This window comes from Lynx rufus, unplaced genomic scaffold, assembly GCF_022079265.1.
Source record: "Lynx rufus isolate CCGP_SWC_20201006 ecotype Redwood Valley unplaced genomic scaffold, mLynRuf1.p SCAF_6, whole genome shotgun sequence".
NCBI lineage: Eukaryota > Metazoa > Chordata > Mammalia > Carnivora > Felidae > Lynx > Lynx rufus.
In genome coordinates this window covers 108,825,145-108,845,393 of record NW_025814878.1, presented here as the reverse complement: position 1 = coordinate 108,845,393, position 20,249 = coordinate 108,825,145, and the positions used below count along the sequence as shown (strand labels likewise).

Below are 20,249 nucleotides of genomic sequence, written 5' to 3'. Positions count from 1 at the left end.
AAAGGGATGTCTGAGTGGGGAAGAAACGTGGATTGGAGCCCAGGTGAGAAGTTTCAAGGTATTTGTACAGAAATAATACTCGAAGGTACAAGAGGGGGTGGACTCTCTAAGATACAGTGAGAAATCTGTGTGAATGTCCCCAGCTAGAAGAATCCTGATCAGTTTATCTGATTGTGCACCCTGTTCAACATTACTCTTTCAGATGAGCTCATGGGCTGTCATTGGGCCATGGTGGGGAACTCTATGTCCCTGCTTATAGAATTTGCACTCTGAAGTTAGCATCCACACAAATTTGAGAGAAGAGAGAAATTTGCAAAAAGAGATAATGATTCTTTCTCTTCCTTAAGAATGCAGGATCCCTGAGGAGGGTGGGTGGGAAATACAGCTGAATAAATGCTTTAAAATAAGTAAAATCTCTCCCAAGAGCTTAGATACCTTGGCGACAGAAACCATAAAAATGCATAGTTTATTCACATTTTATTATCTAGATTTATAAGCTACCAAGGACTCTGCAAATTCAACTATCTCAATGTCAGAAACTGTTATTTATTTTCGCTCTTTTTCTCATTAACGATTATGCATATTTTTCTACCTTCTGAAATTTATCAGATGTCTTATTACAACTTTTATATTCATTTGTATGCAGGATGAATTTAATTGTATTCCTTTTAGCATTAGCTGAAATTTGAGTTTCAGATTTTTATTAAAAATGTATGTTTATTGTTATCTCATATGCAAAGATGTATATGAACGTAGGCTGATTTGGATGTGATAGTGCACTAATATCTCATTAGATGGTTAATTGCTTATTTATAGACAGTTCTGTTTTGCATTTGTTTTGCATTTTTATCAGCCAAGACTCTGACTGCCACCCAACAGAGGTGACCTAGACAATTGCCCCAAACCACCAAGCTACAAGACCGATATGAGCTTCTTCCCATACTTAGCTCCAAAGAGAAATTTTCTTCTAGAAGTAACTTGGAACCAAAGCTCTTGGAGTATTATAGTTCTCGTTCTTCTCAGAACATTTATAGGGACTGTTTTCCTGAAAGCCTGAAAGGCGTTTGAGGCATATAGAGATATTCACAGTTCTCCATAATAGCTAGCTAACTAGGCTTCTGCCTTTCCTCACTCAGCAAACATAAAATCACATTGTGGATAAAGAAATGTGAGTTGTACAGCCCTGGCATTCTGTGCCTCATAAAATATGTGGTGGGGAGGTGATCTGGAGATCTTGTCTAGCTCTTCTGCAAAATGGGTCAGCTTTTCAGGACTTCGTACCCACATCCATGTCCTGAGGACTATTTTCATATCACCTCATAAAAAATAAATAAAATCAGCCACCGAGAAAATGACTTCTTAGGCGAGATCTAGCAGCAGTAGCATATCCATTGGCCCCTCCCTGGAGCACTGGTGAACATGGCCAGTGCCGGTCAAGAGCATGATGGTCATGTCTGCAGTGGTGTCCACTGTTGGCACTCAGCCTCTGGTGCAGAGTGTATTTCCAAAGAGGCAACAGACTGGAGGTGAGCCAAGAGCTCCTGAGAATCGCAGATAGGAGGTCTTTCCCTTCTTTTGTTTGGCGTTAGAACAGGCACAAAGAATGAACTCTGATTTTTGTTGTGTGAATGGAAATTTACTGTGGTTTTATTCTCCTCAACCTTTAAAGATCTGTGTTTAAATATCATACTGAAAACAGTTGTCCTTTACCCTCAAATGATGTCTTTCTGATTCTCCTGTGTTTTGAGAGCATATGACTTATATATGTTTCCCTTTGTATGTGGAAACATGCCAGGAAGTAGGTAATGATAGTAGGTAACGTGCCAGGAAGTGATAATGATAATTTACTATGCTTTTACCATAAGAAGAAACAAATAATTAAATTTTCATGCCCTTTAAATATTGGAGAATTGCTCTCCTTTACATTTGAGGTTTAATAAAAGTCAAGCCAATTGGCCTGAATTCAACAAACAAATATTTATTGAGAACTTACTTGGTAGCCAACTCAGGATACAGAGATTAGTAAAATGCAGTCCTTGCCCCTGGAGGTCATCATGTATTAGGGAAAATAAATGAGTGGCAAATGGTTATGTAATACAACATGACAGACTCTAAAATCAGGATTATATATAACATACACACACACACACACACACACACACACACAATGCTATGAGAACAAAGGCGAAGGAGCAATAAATTGCAGCTTAGGTATTAAAGTTAAGCTATCGAGAGAGGCCTCCTCTGAGCTGTGACTCAATGAATGTGCAGGAGTTCTCAGGGGAGGGTAGGATTAGGGAGGAAAGGACTGTAGCCCTGGGGACAAGAAAGACAGCGCAAGGAAAGAGGAAGATAATGAGCAGTAAAGGGCGTATACAGATATCGAGTCATCAAATTGTACACCTTAAATATATATAATTTTTAAAAAATTAAAAAAAATGATTTAGCATAGTGAAAATAAAATGCATAGCTTAGGGCACATACATGGAGGAGCAGCCCAAGGAGGGGCATGACGGTGTAAAGTGTGTGCATGTGCTATGTGTGCGGGACCAAGTCCACCCAAGTCTGGAGCGTGGTGGAGAGGGGATTCAAGAAAGGAGCAGCCTAACCGTGAGGCTGATGCACATGCAAAGACTGTTTTTCCAAGATGTGGGGCACCATGAAGATGCTGGAAATTTCTAGATGGATGCTAGAAGTGATGTGGAAATAGGCCTTGGAAACCAGGAAAAGCTGGAGAGTGGCATCAGGTGGAGACTATCTCTGAAGTCTGTAGATCAGCAGCTGGGTGAAGACATTGATATTGTTAAAAGGAGATGGGACAGACTGGGGCGAAGGGAGAATGGGAACAATGAGGTGGGTTTTGGAACTGTTTGATTTAACTAACAGGGAGTCCTGGGAGTCAGCAGAAATATGGATATGTGGAGATTATGATAAAGCCAGAGGTTTCATGTTATCCAGACTTGCTTGGAGTTTCACAGCCCTCAGTGAGACAGTGACAGTGATACCTACATCTTCTCTAACACAGCAGTCTGCCAACATTGTCTGTCTTTACTGTATCTAATGCTAGAATAAGATCTAATGCTAGAGTATAAATCACACAGAAGTTTACATTTCTGAGAACTGTGTATAATAATATGTGGATCCTTGACTTTTGATGACTCCATTTTGTTGTCACATTAGCTATTTTCATAGGTTTTCCCCTTAGGAGTTACTTGTATCTTATACTTTATATGACTTTTAAAAACTGGGATAGCACCATACTTCAAAATTCAGGAATGAGTTGCAAGTGCTTTTTGTCCCATTTTACTAGAATTTTTAATTACCAATATACATGTTCAATTTTGTGTGTGCCTGATTTGGTCATCTTTCAACTTTTTAAATGAATGTCTTTGGGAGGATATTCTAAAACTCCCAACAGCTGAGTAGAGGTTGCTCATCAAAAAATAATCAAAAATGAATTTTAAATTCTGTGTAAAATTATACAAAATCAATTTTCATTTAATTTTATTCAACATCAGCTTTTACCTTATTGGCCCTTATTGTGAAACTCATATGTTTAAAGGTAATATGGAGTTAATACACCAACTCTGGTTGGGTTACAAACATTCACTGGGTTTGACAAAGAACCCTCATAATCACTGTAGCTGACTGTAAGTCCAGCTCATAGAGCATAGTGGCAGGTGTATTTACCTTAGCCACAACTTTTGGAAAGGATGCAGTTGCTTGGATATGTACATTTGGGGCCAGATGCATTATTCTACCTGCTAATCAAATGGAAATTCTTGCAGAGTCTGGGTGGCTCAGTCAGTTGAGCATCCAACTTTGGCTCAGGTCATGATTTCATGGTCCATGAGATCGAGCCTCTCATTGGGCTCTGTGCTGACAGTTCAGAGCCTGGATCCTGCTTCAGATTGTGTCTCCCTCTCTCTCTGCCCCTCCCCCCGCTCTCACTCTGTCTCTCTCTCTCTCTCTCTCTCTCTGTCTCAAAAATAAATAAATATTTTTAAAAACTTTAAAAAAAGAAAATTCTAAAGACACAGCCTCTCTTTCACTCTTAGCTGATTTTCTAATTGAATTAAAGGCTAGCTGAATAGAATTTTCTCTGTTGACACAAGATGTGGCTTTTTCATAAGCAAAGAAGCCTGGGTAATTTTAGCAGTAGCTCCTTAGTGAGTAAATTTGCACAATTCATGCTAGAGATGAAAAAGAGAAAGGTGTAATTCTTTCTTTCCAAATGCTGTGAGGAAAGGTAGAAGGGGGCCTTTCTGGTGGGGCACAAAGATTACTAGGGATTTGTAAGATGCGTTTCAATGAACCTCAAACATTTGTCACTGATTCATCTCTGTTGAGTCCTTGGTGGGCTTTGCATCTGGGGCTTATTTTTTCTCATTTTCAAAATGAAAATGGTCTTAATACTCTTTATTATAAAAAATCATACTTTCTTACTGAGAAAAACAAACATTGTAGAAAGCAGAAAGTAATAATCACAGCACAAGCTCATACAAAAATCCCACTATAAAAATACCCTTCCAGATCTTTTCCATGCTTACATGCACAATGTTAACAGAATATTAGGTTTTTGTAACATGCTATTTTTTTTTATCGAAGTATAGTCGACACATATATTAGTTTCAGGTTTACAACAACATAGTGATCTAACAACTCTATGCATTATGCCTTGCTCACCACAAGTGTAGCTACAATTTGTCACCATACAACGCTATTACAATCCTATTGACTATATTCACATGCTATACCTTTCATCCTCGCGACTTATTCATTCCATAACTGGAAACCTGTACCTTCCACTCCCCTTTACCCAATTTGCCCATCCTCCCAACCCCCTCTGCTCTGGAAACCACCAGTCTGTTGTCTTTCTTCATGTGTCAGTTTCTGCTGTTGTGTTTTGTTTTGTGTTTTTAGATTCCACATGTAAGGGAAATATGGTATTTGTCTTTCTCCATCTGATTTCTTTCACTTATCATAATACCCTGTAGGTCCATCCATGTTATCACAAATGGCAAGATCTCATTCTTTTTTATGGCTGAGTAATAATTTTAATTGCAGCATTATTTACAATGGCCAAGATATAGAACCAACCTAAGTGACTATTGATTGATGAAGCATATGTATACAGTGGAGTATAAAACAGAATGTTTTATAAAACAGAATGTACCATGCTATTTCATTCCGTAATCTCAATTCAATAACCTCAACTTACCAATTAATAGAGAGCTACATCACATTTTTACTGACTGTATAGATTTTTACAGGGCTTTACCAGGATTTATTATTACAGATACCATTACAAACAGCCTTGTACATACATCTTTGTACACTTGTTTTTTTTTAAAAAAACTGATTAAGTGTTAAATACACGAGTATTTATTTATTTATTTTTTTTAATTTTTTTTTTCAACGTTTATTTATTTTTGGGACAGAGAGAGACAGAGCATAAATGGGGGAGGGGCAGAGAGAGAGGGAGACACAGAATCGGAAACAGGCTCCAGGCTCTGAGCCATCAGCCCAGAGCCCGAACCGGGGCTCGAACCCACGGACCGCGAGATCGTGACCTGGCTGAAGTCGGACGCTTAACCGACTGCGCCACCCAGGCGCCCCAATACACGAGTATTTATAACATGTGTATAAAATATAAAATGTTGCTTATTTTGCACCACCATTTCTATATTTTGCTCCATCTTCCTTGTCTTTGACTTCTTGCTGAATATGAATTTTTTTCATTCTACTTTTGTCCCTGTGCTAGTTTGGAATTTATGTACTATTTCTATTTTTTTACTGGTTACCCTAGAAATTTTAACATCCAATATTAACTAAGTGTAAAATTAGTATCTTCGGGCACCTGGGTGGTTTAATCAGTTAAGCATCCAACTTCGGTTCAGGTCATGATCTCAACGTTTATGGATTCAAGCCTCGTGTCAGGCTCTGTGCTGACAGCTCAGAGCCCGGAACCTGCTTTGGTCAGATTCTGTGTCTCCCCTTCTCTCTACCCCTCCCCTGCTCGTACTCTGTTTCTCTATCTCTCTCTCTCTCTCTCAAAAATAAATAAACATCAAAAAAAATTTTAATTAGTATCTTTACCCTCCTCTCAATAAAAATCTCTTAGGTAATTTTAACTATAGTTACTCACCTCCTGGCATCCCAATATTTTAATTTTATCTTTTTTTTTATAAACCCACAATTAAAAATATAATTATCGTTTTATGCCATAATGATGTTTACATTTGCCCATGCATTCACCCAATCTTTACTACCACAAACCTTCCACCAGAATAATTATCTTTTCTGAAGTGTATCCTTTAGAATTTCCTTCAGTGTCTTATTTTGCCCTCCTTTGTAAAAACAAACAAACAAAAAAGCACCTTATTGACTTCCAATTTGCCTATCATAAATTGATTCATTTTCAGTGGTCAATTCAATTATTTTTATTAAGTTTACAAACTTCTGTGACTATCACCCACCACCTAATTTTAGAATATTACCATCACCCCTGAAAAGAATCCTCATGTCCATTTGTAATCAGTTCTCACTACCACCCCCACTCAGCCTTAGGCAACCACTTATTTATGTCTCTATAGATTTGCCTTTCTGGACATTTCCTGTAACTGGAATCATATACTATGTGGTCTTTGGTGGATGCATTCTTTCACTTAGTATAATGTTTCTGAAGCTCACCCGTGTTGTAGCATGGATCAGTACTTCATTGCTTTTATTGTCAAACAGTATTCCAATATATGAACATACCACATTTTGTTTATCTATTTAAAAGCTGATGAACATTTGGGTAATTTCCACTTTTTGCTGCCATGAACATTCACATACAAGTCTTTGTGTAGATATGTCTTTTCATTTCTCTTGAATAGATAATTGGAAATATAATTATTGGATAATATGTTTAACCTATTCTTAACATTTTTAGAAACTACTAAATTGTTTTCCAACGTGGCTGCACCATTTTACAATACCCTCCAACAATGTATGAGGGTTCACATTTCTCTGATTCTTGCCAACACTTGTTATTGTCTCTTTTTTTATTATAATCATTCTTGTAAGTCTGAAGTCCTATCTCATTGTGGTTTTAATTTGCATTTTTAATGTAAATAATGAGCATCTTTTCATGTGTTTATTGGCCTTAATATAGCTTTTGTTTGTGAAATGTCTGTTTAAATTTTTTGTGTTGTGTTCATTCTTTTTTTTTTTTAGTGTTTATTTATTGTTGAAAGAGAGACAGAGCATGAGCAGGGGAGGGACAGAGAGAGAGGGAAAAGAATCTGAAGCAGACTCCAGGCTCTGAGCTGTCAGCACAGAGTCTGACACGGGGCTTGAATTCACAAACTGCAAGAACATGACCTGAGCTGAAGCCGGACGCTTCACTGACTAAGCCACCCAGGCGCCCCTATTCTTGAAAGATAATTTTGCTTGGTATACAATTCTTGTTTTATAGTTATTTTATCCTAACATATGCAGCACACTCTGCCATTTTCTTCTGGCTTCCATTGCTGTTGTTGAGGATTGGCCATCAGTCTAATTGTCATTTCTTTCTAGATAATCTTTTTTCTCTCTCGTTGGTTTTAAGATATTCACTTTGTTTTGAGTGTTTTACAATTTCACTGTGATATGTCTACATATGATTTCTATTTATTTATTTGTTTATCCTACTTAGGAGGCATTGAATTTCCTGAACTTGAGGATTCAAGTCTTTCATCAATTCCCAGTCATTATTCTACCCCTTATTATCTTTTTTATTCTCTCTCTTCTATCTTTCTGAAGCTTGCCTGAGATGTATGTTAGAACGTATCACTCTATCCTATATGTCTCTTAACTTCTCTTTCACGTTCCCTATTTGTTTTCCCTTCTGTGGCATTCTGGATAATGTCTGCAGATCTATTTTCTGGTTTCCTAATTATTTATTTGGCTGAATCTAATCTGCTGTTTGACTCATTGTTAACTGTTATGGTGGGCAGAATAATGACCCCCAAAGATATCCACATCCCAATCCCCAGAACCTGTATATATGTTACCTTATGTGGCACAAAGGATTTTACAGATTTTCTTGAGGGTAAGGACCTTGAGATGGGGATGTTATTGTAGAATATCAAAGCCCCAATATAATCAAATGAACCTTAGAAGTGGGAGATGGAGGAGGAAGAGTGGGTCAGAGAGATGAAATAGAAGCAGGGGGAAAGATACAAAGCAAGAAAGGAACTTGACCTGCCTTTGTGATCTTTGAAGATATAGGAAGGGGGCCATGAGCCAAAGGATGCAGATGGCCTCAGGAAGCTAGGAAGGGCCCTCACCTGACAGCTAGCAAAGAATTGGGGACCTCAGTAAGAAAGTGAATTCTTCCAGCAACTCAAATGAACAAGGAAATGGATCTTCCCCAGCAGCCTACAGAAAGGAACTCAGCCATGCTGACAATTTGATTTTAGCCCAATGAGTACTATGTCAGGCTTATTAACTAAAGAACGGTAAGATAATAAATTTATGTTGTTTTAAGCTTCTTATTTTGTGGTAATCTGTTCTAGCATCAATAAAAAACTAATACAGGTTTTCAATTTTAATATTTTAAAAAATTTCCAGAGGTTCTATGCTATTCATGTTTAGAGTTTCCTGTTTCATACTTACATTTTAAATCATCCTTTTTTTCTCCTTAAATTTTTATTAAAATTCAAGTTAGCTAACATACATGCAGTATCAATCATTCTTTTTTCCCCCCTGATATAATAAAAACATCTTTGTAACATACATCTGAAAATGTATTATCTGTGATCTTTGCAGGTTTGTTTCTGCTTTCTGTTGTTTCTACTGGCTCTGCTCAGAATAAAAATTCTTGTTTAGTTTCTTCATGGGTTCTGTAAATTTTGTTTGTGAACTCAAGTCTGTTGGAAATTAACTGTTGGATTCTTTGAGACCTTGTTGTGGGCACATTATTCCAGGACAGGTGTGTGTTTGGTTTTACCAGCTGCCACATAGAACTTCCTAAAAATACCTTAAAATAAATTTTTGGTTTGAGGTTTTTAAAATCACATAGATGATATGAATGAATGTTGATTAATGCAACAAACCTAGTGAATTAATAAGTAACAGGCTGGGGCACCTGGGGTGGTCCAGTCAGTTGAGTGTCCAACTCTTGATTTTGGCTCAGGTCATGATCCCAGGGTCGTAGGATTGAGCCCCATGTTGGGTCTGCATGGAGCCTGCTTGGGATTCTCTTTCCCTCTCCCTCTGCCCCTGCCTTACTCTTTCTCTCTTTTGATAGATAGATAGATAGATAGATAGATGATAGATAGAATTCACAGGAAGAGGCAGTTCAAGATAGCAGCATAGGAATATCCTGAACTAACTTACCCCCACAGAGACACCAAATCTACAGCTACATATGAAGCAATTCCTTCTTAAAAAGACCTGAAAACTGAGTAGCTGCTCCACAATGAAGCATGAAAGAGCTACACTGAGATGAATAGGAGAGGCACAGATGTTGTCTCACCCAAAACCCTGCCCCTGGCACAGTGACATATCATTGAGAGGGATCTCATAAATACAGAGCTTCTCCTTGGGAAGCAAGGAGTTTGTGCCCCACATCAGGTACTCTAGCTGTTGGGACCTGTACCAGAGAGACAGACCCCAAACTTCCTGGCTTTTAAAACCAATGGGGCTTATGTCTAAAAGACCCAAAGGGCTGTAGGGAATCAAGAACAGGGCTCTTATGCAGACTCACTCACCCCTTGATTCAGAGCAAAAAACAGCAGTTTGAAAAGCACTTAGATCATATGTGAAGGAGATTCACCTGCTAATCTTAAGGCATCTGCTAGAGAGGCAGGGACCTGTTGGGACTGTCACTAAGGATGGTGACACTGGTTGGCCTTACTAGTGCTATTAGGGATATTCGAACCCCAGTGCTTTTCTGTGGCCCTGCTAAGGCTGGTAGGCCACCCCAGCCCCACTTTTTCCCATAGCCCTGCTAAAGCCAGCAGACATCCCACACAGAGGATATTCCTGCATGCCTAGCTCTAGTGGCCAGGATCGCTTGCATTTCTGGGCCCCACAGGACTGAAACAATTAGAAGGACAGTTCTTAATAGGCTTCCTCCCACAAGGCATGGCACACGCAGCAGACCAAAACACAACCTCAGTCTTCCTGTGAAAAAGGCCATATTTACTTACTGGCTGTCAACATAAAACAGACTGTGATATTTATAGGCTGTTATATGTGAGACTCATGGTAACAAAACAAAAGTCTATAGTAGATACACAAAAGATAATGGGAAAAGAATCTAAACGTAACACTGCAGAAAGTCATCAAACCACAAGGGAAGAGAGCAGAAGAGGAAAAGGACAGGGAAGAACTACAAAACAATCAGAAAACAATTAACAAAATAGCAATAAGCACATACCTATCAATAATTACTTCAAATGTAAATGGGCTAAATTCTCCAATCAAAAGACATAGAAAGTTAGAGAGGGAGGGAGGCAAACCATAAGAGACTCTTAAAAACTGAGAATAAACTGAGGGTTGATGGGGGGTGGGAGGGAGGGGAGGATGGGTGATGGGTATTGAGGAGGGCACCTGTTGGGATGAGCACTGGGTGTTGTATGGAAACCAATCTGACAGTAAATATCATATTATAAAAAAAAGACATAGAGTAGCTGAATGGATTAAAAAAAGACACATCTATGTGCTGCCTTCAAATGTAAGAACACACACAGACTGCAAGTGAAGGAACAGAAAGTGATGGTTTATGCAAGTGGAAACTGAAAGAAAACTTGGGTAGTTACATCAGACAAAATAGACTTTTAAACAAAGACTGTAATAAAAGACAAAGATGGTCATTACATAATGATAAAGGGGTCAATTCAACAAGAAGATAGAACATTGGTAAATATTTGTGCACCCAACTTATAAGCACCTAAGCAAATACTAACAGACCAAAAGGGAGATATTGACAGCAGTACAGCAATAGTACAATAGTACAATGCAATACAATAATAGTAGGGGACTTTAATATCCTACTGACTCTCACACTGATGCACACACACCATCTGTGTGTCCAGACCCAGCCATTTCTTTTTTTTTTAATTTTTAAAAAATATTTATTTATTTTTGAGAGAGAGACAGAGACAGAGCATGAGTGGGAGGAGGGGCAGAGAGAGAGGAGACACAGAATTGGAAGCAGGCTCCAGGCTCTGAGCTGTCAGCACAGAGCGCCATGTGGGGCTTGAACTCATGAATCGTGAGATCATGACCTGAGCTGAAGTCAGACGCCTAACTGACGTAGCCACTCAGGCGCCCCTAGGCCCAGCCATTTCAAGACAAAAACTAGGTTTGTACCCTTCAGAGAATCTGGTTGACCTAGAAGAGATATAGAGAGAACAAAAACAAGGGAGAGACACAGACTATTCTCTTCTAAAGCATTCTATTCTGTTCCTCCACATCAGGTATTAAAGTGGTATTGACAAATACACCCCTCTTCCACTAGACAGAGAAAGGCACCAAGGTAGGGCAGGGGGAACCTGTTCACCACCATATTCTAGCACCTAGCTCAGTGCCTGGTACATAGTAAATCTTTATTTGGGTACATGGATTTTAATTTAATTTAATTTAATTTTTTTAAGTTTATTTATTTACTTGTGTGAGAGAGAGAGAGGCAGAGAGAGAGAGAGGGAGAGATAGAATCCCAAGCAGGCTCCACACTGTCAGCATGGAGCCTGCTGTGGGGCTTGAACTCACAAACCATGAGGTCATGACCTGAACCTAAACCAAGAGTCAGATGCTTAACCGACTGAACCACCCAGGTGCCCCTGGACACATGGATTTTAAAGATGAGTGGGATTTTTAGACTGGTGGAGCAGATGGATGCCAATAGATTACTTTGGAAATCATAAAACCAGTGGTAAAGTGAGAAAACAAAACAGAAAAAAAAACAATGAAATGTTAATAATTTGTAATTCACAGAGGAATTATGAGTGATTCTCTTTGACCTAACAAATTACCATATAATTATAGATTCTTATGACAAGTCTTTAAGTGGGAGAAAATAAAAGGAGGTATGTTGGTTGTCCAGTATGAGGTTTGTAGGTTAGTGACAAGCAAAATTGGATAGTGCTGCTTTGGGTTGCCAAGGACATTTGTGGAATCTCTTTCTCTGAAGACGGAGACCCTTTCATTTCTGTAATGTTCTCCATGTCTTGTTAGGAGGCAATAGTTAGCAGGCAGAATGAATCTCTATTTTTTTTCATTCCTGTGGGTTGATTATAAAGTTTCCTTCCCTCCACCCCCCTCCTTTTTCTCGGTGTGGCTTGAAGTGATCGTATCAGTTCATTTTAGCTTTAATAATTATCTCTGAAGGTACATTTCCCTGCTACATTCTGAACAGTTCACTCTTTTATCAGGTATCAGAGTAACACTGCTTCTGCTGTTCTTGAAACAATTACCAACATTCAACCCAAAGAGAGTGGAGGGGGAGTCGGAGAGACCCGGGAAGCCATTGTTTATAGACTATCTGAAGATATGCTGAGCAAACTGCCTCCTGACTACATTCCTCATGAGGTAAGCCATGCCCTGGTATGTACAGGGCTATCTTCGGGTTCCACAAAGTTGAGGGAGATCCTGGGACCTCCCTCTCTGCTCATTTCCACTTCCTTTGCAACTCCTCCTTTTACCCTTGTGACCTTCCCTTCCTTGCCCCTTCTCAGGCATCTTGCAAATTATGATCTGCACTTTTCTTTGTTACCCTCTACTCCACCTTCTCTTTCAATCACCTTTTCTCTACCCTTCTCCATCCCTGTGTCTTTTGATACCAAGATATCTTACCCATCTAGGCTTTGTCCATTCTTTGAACTTACCCCTTGTGTTTGTCCCTTGTAGTCTCACAATCCTCCCAGTCAGGTAATAGGAAAGCAGACCATTTAAACGAATTCACTCCCGGTGTGAATGGCAATAATTTTCTACTTCTTGAACCTCACAGTTGTTTGCTTATTAATCTAAATAAGTTTTTCTCAATTTTTTTGTAAAATCTCAAGACCCCTTTACAAAATGAGGACCCAAACAGCTTTTGTTAATGTGAGTTATAACTACTGATATTTAATATATTAAGAATTTAAATGGAGACATTTCAAAAATATGTATTAGTTTATTGTTAAATAAGAGTAATAAACCCCATTACATGTTAACATAAATAACATTTTTATTAAAAAGTAAGTATGGGGGAGCCTGGGTGGTTCAGTCGGTTAAGCATCTGACTCTTGATTTCCGCTGAGGTCATGATCTCCTGGTTCATGGGTTCAAGCCCCACATAGGGCTCTGTGCTGATAGTGCAGTGCCTGCTTGGGATTCTCTCTCTCCCTCTCTGTCTCTCTGTCTGCCCTTCCCATGGTCATGCTTTCTCTCTCTCTGTCTCTCTCTCTCTCTCTCTCTCTCAAAATAAATAAACATGAAAAAAAATAATTATGTTTTCCAAGATAAAAATATTCATTGAGAATAATGGTATTGTTTTACATTTTTGCAAATCTCTCTAATGTCTCATTTAATAGAAGGCAGGTGGATTTTCATATCCACATGGTTGTGATACTACATGTCCTGTAGCCCTGGAAACCTTCACTGTATACTCCTGAGAGAAGAAGAGTCAAAAAGTCAAGTGATATCCTAGTATTACTATGAAAATAGTTTTAACTTTGTGGACCCCCAAAAGGATCTCAGGGCCTTCAGGGGTCCCAGGCCACACTTTGAGAACTGCTGATCTAAAAAAAAAAGTCTCTTTAACTATAGTGAGATTTCTGGGTGGTTGAGAGTTCTGTGAAAAGTCCTCCAACTTGGTCTTCTTCCTGCAAGAAGACAGGGTTGTGTCCTCTGGCCATCCAGGGCCTCCTCTCTGCTGTTCTCAGTGTCCTCTCCTCACTGCTGATGGGCAGAGCCTCACCTGAGCCCCAGATGGGGCTGAGTCAAGTTTAGCTCTTCAACCAAGAAGTGAGAGGCTAATGCCCTAGTGCTAGTGTAACTGTGGTCTTGTGTCTACTCTGTCCTGCTTCCTCAAGTCTGGGAAAAATGAACTTGTCAGCTGGGAACACTTAGGATCCTTGAGCTACAGGCTTCCCACTGCAGTGAGTACCCCCAAAACTAAAACCAAACCAAACCAAACCAAACAAAACAAAACATTTTTTTCACTCTTAAAACAGTTTTTGTTTCCATTATGTAGATAAGTACCAAGACATTTGGCCAAGATACTGAAATCAGTTGCTTCACATAGAGATAGATATAGTAAGGGAAGGAAATATTTTTTTAATGGATACAATATACTTTCAACGGTCCATTGTAAGTGATCTTCAGAAGGTAGATGGGGCATAAAACCTGCCTTCAGAGATTTTAAAAATTGGCATGTGGAAGTGAAATAAAACTCACTCTAGATGCCTAGACCACAGGCTGGTATACCAGAGGAGGCTTCTAAGATCGTGGGATAATTTGAGGTGTCCAGGGTTGGTTGGGGCCATTCCTCCGAGTTCTCTGTGCTGGCAACATCCTAGCAGGAACTGAGTGTGAGGGATGTCATTAGGTGGGTTGCTAAATGGGAAGGAGTTTGTACTGAGGCATCTAAAACTGCTTCCTCTTTCAAGATCACTTACCTTTTAATGTCCTTTATTTTACTGAAGAGAGAGATTTGTTCTTGAAAATGTGGCTGTAAAGTGAATTTTATAAATTGAAATATAATTATACTATTGACTTTCATAGTAAAAATGGAGCCACATTAATGAAGAAGGGTCCCAGAAATATAATGAAAATCCTATGTAAGACTGCAGCAAATCTTTCATCTTATTAGTAAAAAGATAATTTGGAGCTGGAACAATAACCATACTCAAAATAAAATCAGTACTAAAATTATATTTTCAAGAGTTAAGTTTTTCCTAAGCTTGACTCTATTGCAAAAGAAGTTTCTCCTTTAAAACGGTAAGTAGGGTAAGGCAATTTGTTTGAGGCTGTAGCATACTAAAAAATACCTACCTGGCCTGTTGATTTGACGTTGTAGCCAATACCTGGGCTTAATTTCCCACATATGGGGGTTGCAAAAGTATTTCCATAATTTCCTTTCTCCTTCAGTGTGAATTTCTACACAGTAGTTGTGATTTAAAGGGGGTGATATATATGCTCTTCAGCCACTGGAGGCTGAAGGGCCTGAGCTGAGAATGAGGCAGTGGAGCCTGCAAAAATGTAAAGTTCTAGAACCAAGAATTTGAGAGAATACCCGAGGGTTGGTATGGTGAGTGGGTTAGGGACCTCCACTGGCATGTTTGACTGGGATTAATATCATTCGCTCTGCCTGCCCAGATATTCCCACCCAGGCTCTTCCTTTTTATATCACTGCTTGCCTGAGTTTGTGCTTCCCCTTTTCATCCTTCACCCACTAGAAGTGGCCCAACTGCAGGAAAGCAGAGGTGTCCATTGCTCAGTGGGACACTTTAGCACCATGCTAGCAAACCTAGCATGTAAAATGAGAAGGATGGAACAGATGAACTTGAAGGCCATCGTCTCTAACATTCCATGACTCAGGATGGGGCGGTGGGCATCTCCAGCAGAGAACCTACAGTTGAATGGCTTTCTGGTGATTCTGCAGACTGGTACATCAGTCTAAATTCTCTCCCACTCCATGTGCCTATCCTTACCCCTCATGTACTGGCATCTCTTTGATAGTGGCCAGCAGAAAGTTCAGATCTCTATATGAGCTCTTGCCACACAGTCAATCTTTTCTTGGGCATAGGACACTAAATTGAAATGTGTATATATATTGGCTTATTTTCCAATAATTGTTATATTTTATTATTCCCACAACCAGATGCTTTTATATTGATCTCTTCAAAATGGTCAATAAATGATATACCCCAAAAATAACAAATGACAGGTGCTTAATGGCTCTCCCACGAAGTCAAATATTTTCATTGATTAGATTAGGAAAGGCTCTCTTTAGTCGCCCTGGCCAAGGCAACAATGATCTTAGGACACTGCAGCCAATCGTTCATTGGTAACTGCTCTGTAAAGATTTTGTCCATATTAACTTTCTGTGACATTTCTAATAACAACTCTGTAAGCATTATGAAAAAAATATTCCAAACTGTACTCTTATAAAGGTTAGATTGCAAAGGAATATTTAACTGACACTTAGTACTTAATCATTTAAAAGGGAAAAAAGGTACAATTCTATTTCAGCTTTTTAAAGTACATTTCCAATTATCAACTAAGTACAATCAATAGGAAATAAAAATCATTTTAGTTGAACAGTAGTTTTTGAGGCCCAGAAAATGGGGAATTTAATGGCAAGTTTGGTTCTGCAAAAGATATTTTAGAATCCATTTGGTAGAGATATATCCAGAGGAAGAAAAAGAACAGAGAAAGGAGAGATCATTGGAAGAGAAATAACAGATGATAAAAGAAATTTAGAAATTCATTTCTTGTATGCTTTTTTTTTTAAGGTGAAGGCTCGTTTGATCAAGATGGGACATCTTAATTCAATGAACATATTTCTGAGACAAGAAATTGACAGAATGCAAAGAGTCATCTCAATACTTCGCAGTAGCTTGAGTGATCTAAAATTGGCCATTGAGGGAACAATCATTATGAGTGAGGTGAGCTATTATCTCAATTGTCATTTCCCTCTTCTGCTGATTTTTCTTGTTCTTATATTTTAACTTTACCTTTTTCAGAATTTGAGAGACGCCCTGGACAACATGTATGATGCTCGCATACCTCAGATATGGAAAAGAGTGTCCTGGGATTCATCCACACTGGGCTTCTGGTTCACTGAACTTCTGGAAAGAAACGCTCAGTTTTCTACTTGGATATTTGAGGGGAGGCCCAATGTATTTTGGATGACTGGTTTCTTTAATCCGCAAGGTATGTGCTCATAGGAGAGCGGGTAAAGTTGGAAGGTGAGGGTAGTTGCACTGTGGGATGAATATGTATGATATATAATAATACAGAGGTACAGCTTGCTAAGTTCTGGGCATAGGCTTTCAAACGCTGGGGAACACAGATGATCCTTCTGTAATTGTTCTGCAAATTCAGTCTGAAATTCATTCTACCATTGCTTCCACAATATGGAGGCAAACCTTCCATTTTTCTCACCTACTTCAGCAAGCCTGTGGTCAGGACATGTGAAATAGTAAAGTTTTATTCAGATCTTAGTTTTAAATGTTTTATGAAAATGTCAAACACGAAGCACCAAAACATGCAAAAATTTTTCTAGGTTGCAGGAAATTAGACTGATTTCAAAACTGATCATGTGGCATTTAGTGGACTTCTAGACTCGGCCCCCTCTCAGTTTTTTATCCCCTGAAAAAGTGCTTTGTGATTCTGCTGCATTTCTTCCTTCACTCTAGAAATTCTTACTAAGTATTTTTTACTAAGTTACTAACCAGATGTCTATTGACATAATAAATTGTGCATAATTTGGTAAGCTCATAAAACCCACTATGGTTAAAGTTAGTGTTTTGGATTTAGAAATTTGTGGAGTTCATTGAATTCATAAAGTTCAGAGACACAACCACTTTTTGCCTTACTACAATACGGATAATTTTAATTCAAGTAATTCTTATTTTTTAAAGTTTTATTTAAATTCCAGTTAGTTAACATACAGTGTAATATGAGTTTCAGGTGTACAGTATAGTGATTCCACACTTCCATATATCACCTGCCGCTCATCACAAGTGCCCTTCTTAATCCCCATCACCTATTTCATCCATCCCCCCCACCAACCTCCCCTCTAATAACCATCAGTTTATTCTCTATAGTTAAGAGTTTGTTTTTTGATTTGCCTCTCCCTTTTTCCTTTGCTCATTTGTTTTGTTTATTAAAATCCACATATGAGTGAGAGCATATAGTATTGGTCTTTCTTTGACTGACTTATTTCGCTTAACATGATACTCTCTGGCCTTATCCATGTAGTTGCAAATGGCAATATTTCATTCCTTTTGATGGCTGAGTAATATTACATTGTGTATACATATACCATAACTTCTCTATCCATTCATCAGTTGATGGGCACGTGGTCTGCTTCCATAATTTGGCTATTGTAGATAATGTTGCTATAAACATTGGGGTGCAAGTGTGTCCCTTTGAATCAGTATTTTTGTATCCTTTGGGTAAATATCTAGTAGTGCCATTGCTGGATCATAGGGTAGTTCTATTTTTAACTTTTTGATGAACCTCCATACTGTTTTCCACAATGGTGGTACAAGTTTGCCTTCCCAACAGTGCAAGACAGTTTCCCTTTCTCCACACCCTCACCAACACCTGTTGTTTCTTGTGTTGTTGAGTTTAGCCTTTCTGACAGGTGTGAGGTGATATCTCATTGTAGTCTTGATTTGCTTTTCTCTGACGGTGAGTAATGTTGAGCATCTTTTCAGGTGTCTGTTGGCCACCTATATTTCTTCTTTGGAAAAATGTCTATTCAGGCCCTCTGCCCAATTTTTAATTGGATTATTCATTTTAGGGGTGTTGAGTTGAAGTTCTCTATAGATTCTGGATACTAATCCTTTATCAGATATGTCATTTGCAAATATCTTCTCCCATTCTTTAGGTTGCCTGATAGTTTGCAGAAGCTTTTTTTTTTTCCTGCAGTCCTAATAGTTTATTTATTTATTTTTCAACATTTATTTATTTTTGGGACAGAGAGAGACAGAGCATGAACGGGGGAGGGGCAGAGAGAGAGGGAGACACAGAATCGGAAACAGGCTCCAGGCTCTGAGCCATCAGCCCAGAGCCCGACGCAGGGCTCGAACTCACGGACCGCGAGATCGTGACCTGGCTGAAGTCGGACGCTTAACCGACTGCGCCACCCAGGCGCCCCCTAATAGTTTATTTTTGCTTTTGTTCCCCTTACCTCAGGAGTCATATCTAGAAGGAAGTTGCTATGGTTGATGTCAAAGAGGTTACTACCTGTGTTCTCTTCTAGGATTTTTATGGTTTCAGGTCTCACATTTAGGTCTTTAATCCATTTTTAATTTATTTTTGTGTATGGTGTAAGAAAGTGGCCCAGTTTCATTCTTTTGCATGTTGCTGTCCAGTTTTCCCAACACCATTTGTCAAAAAGACTGTCTTTTTCCCACTGAATATTCTTTACTGCTTTGTCGAAGATTAATTGGCCATGTAATTATGGGTTCATTTCTGGGTTTTCTATTCTGTTCTGTTGATATAGGTATCTATTTTTGTTCCAGTACCATACTGTGTTGATCACTACAGGTTTGTAATATAACTTAAAGTCTGGAATTATGATGCTTCAAGCTTTGCTTTTCTTTTTCAAAATTGGCTTTGGCTATTTGGGGTCTTGTGGTTCCATACAAATTTTAGGACTGCTTGTTCTAGCTCTGTGAAAAATTCTGTTGGTACTTTGAAAGGGATTGAATTAAATATGTAGATTGCTTTCGGTACTATAGACATTTTAACAATATTTGTTCTTCCAATCCATGATCATGATCATGGAATGTCTTTCCATTTTTTTTTCTGTCATCTTAAATTTCATTCATCAATGTTTTATAGTATTCAGAGTACAGGTCTTTTTCTTGTTTGGTTAGGTTTATTCCTCCGTATCTTATGGTTTTTGGTATAATTATAAATGGATTGATTCCTTATCTTTCTACTGCTTCGTTATTGGTGTATAGAAATGCAACATATTTCTGTATGTTGGTTTTGCATCCTGCAACTTTACTGAATTCATGTATATGTTCTAGCAGGTTTTTTTGGTGGAGTCTTTAGGGTTTTCTATGTAGAGTATCATGTCATCTGCAAATAGTGAAAGTTTGACTTCTTCCTTGCTGATTTGGATGCCTTTTGTTTCTTTTTGTTGTCTGATTGCTGTGGTTAGGACTTCTAGTACTATGTTGAATAAATGTGGTGAGGGTGGACATCCCTGTCTTGTTCCTGACTATAGAGGAAAAGCTTTCAGTTTTTCTCCATTAAAGATGATATTAGCTATGGGGTTTTTTTTGTATATGGCCTTTATTATGTTGAGGTATGTTCCCTCTAAACCTACTTTGTGGAGGGTTTTTAAAATGAATGGATGTTGTACTTTGTCAAATGCCTTTTCTGTATCTATTGAAGTGATAATATGGTTCTTATCCTTTCTTTTATTATGTGGTGTATCACACTGATTGATTTGTGAATATTGGACCACTCCTGCAGCCCAGAAATAAATCCCACTTAATCGTGGTGAATAATTCTTTTAATGTACTGTGGAATTTGATTTGCTAGTA

General features: G+C 38.5%; 1 protein-coding gene across 2 annotated transcripts in view; it reads left to right on the top strand.

Annotated features, from left to right (window-relative positions):
- DNAH8 (dynein axonemal heavy chain 8) overlaps nucleotides 1-20,249 on the top strand; it is a 321,754-nt gene that overhangs the window by 283,769 nt on the left and 17,736 nt on the right. For both annotated transcript variants that reach the window (XM_047102369.1, XM_047102370.1), the window contains 3 exons: nucleotides 12,408-12,564; nucleotides 16,473-16,625; nucleotides 16,704-16,893. In XM_047102369.1, coding sequence (XP_046958325.1) covers nucleotides 12,408-12,564; nucleotides 16,473-16,625; nucleotides 16,704-16,893 — 500 coding nt within the window. The remainder of the gene's footprint in view (nucleotides 1-12,407; nucleotides 12,565-16,472; nucleotides 16,626-16,703; nucleotides 16,894-20,249) is intronic.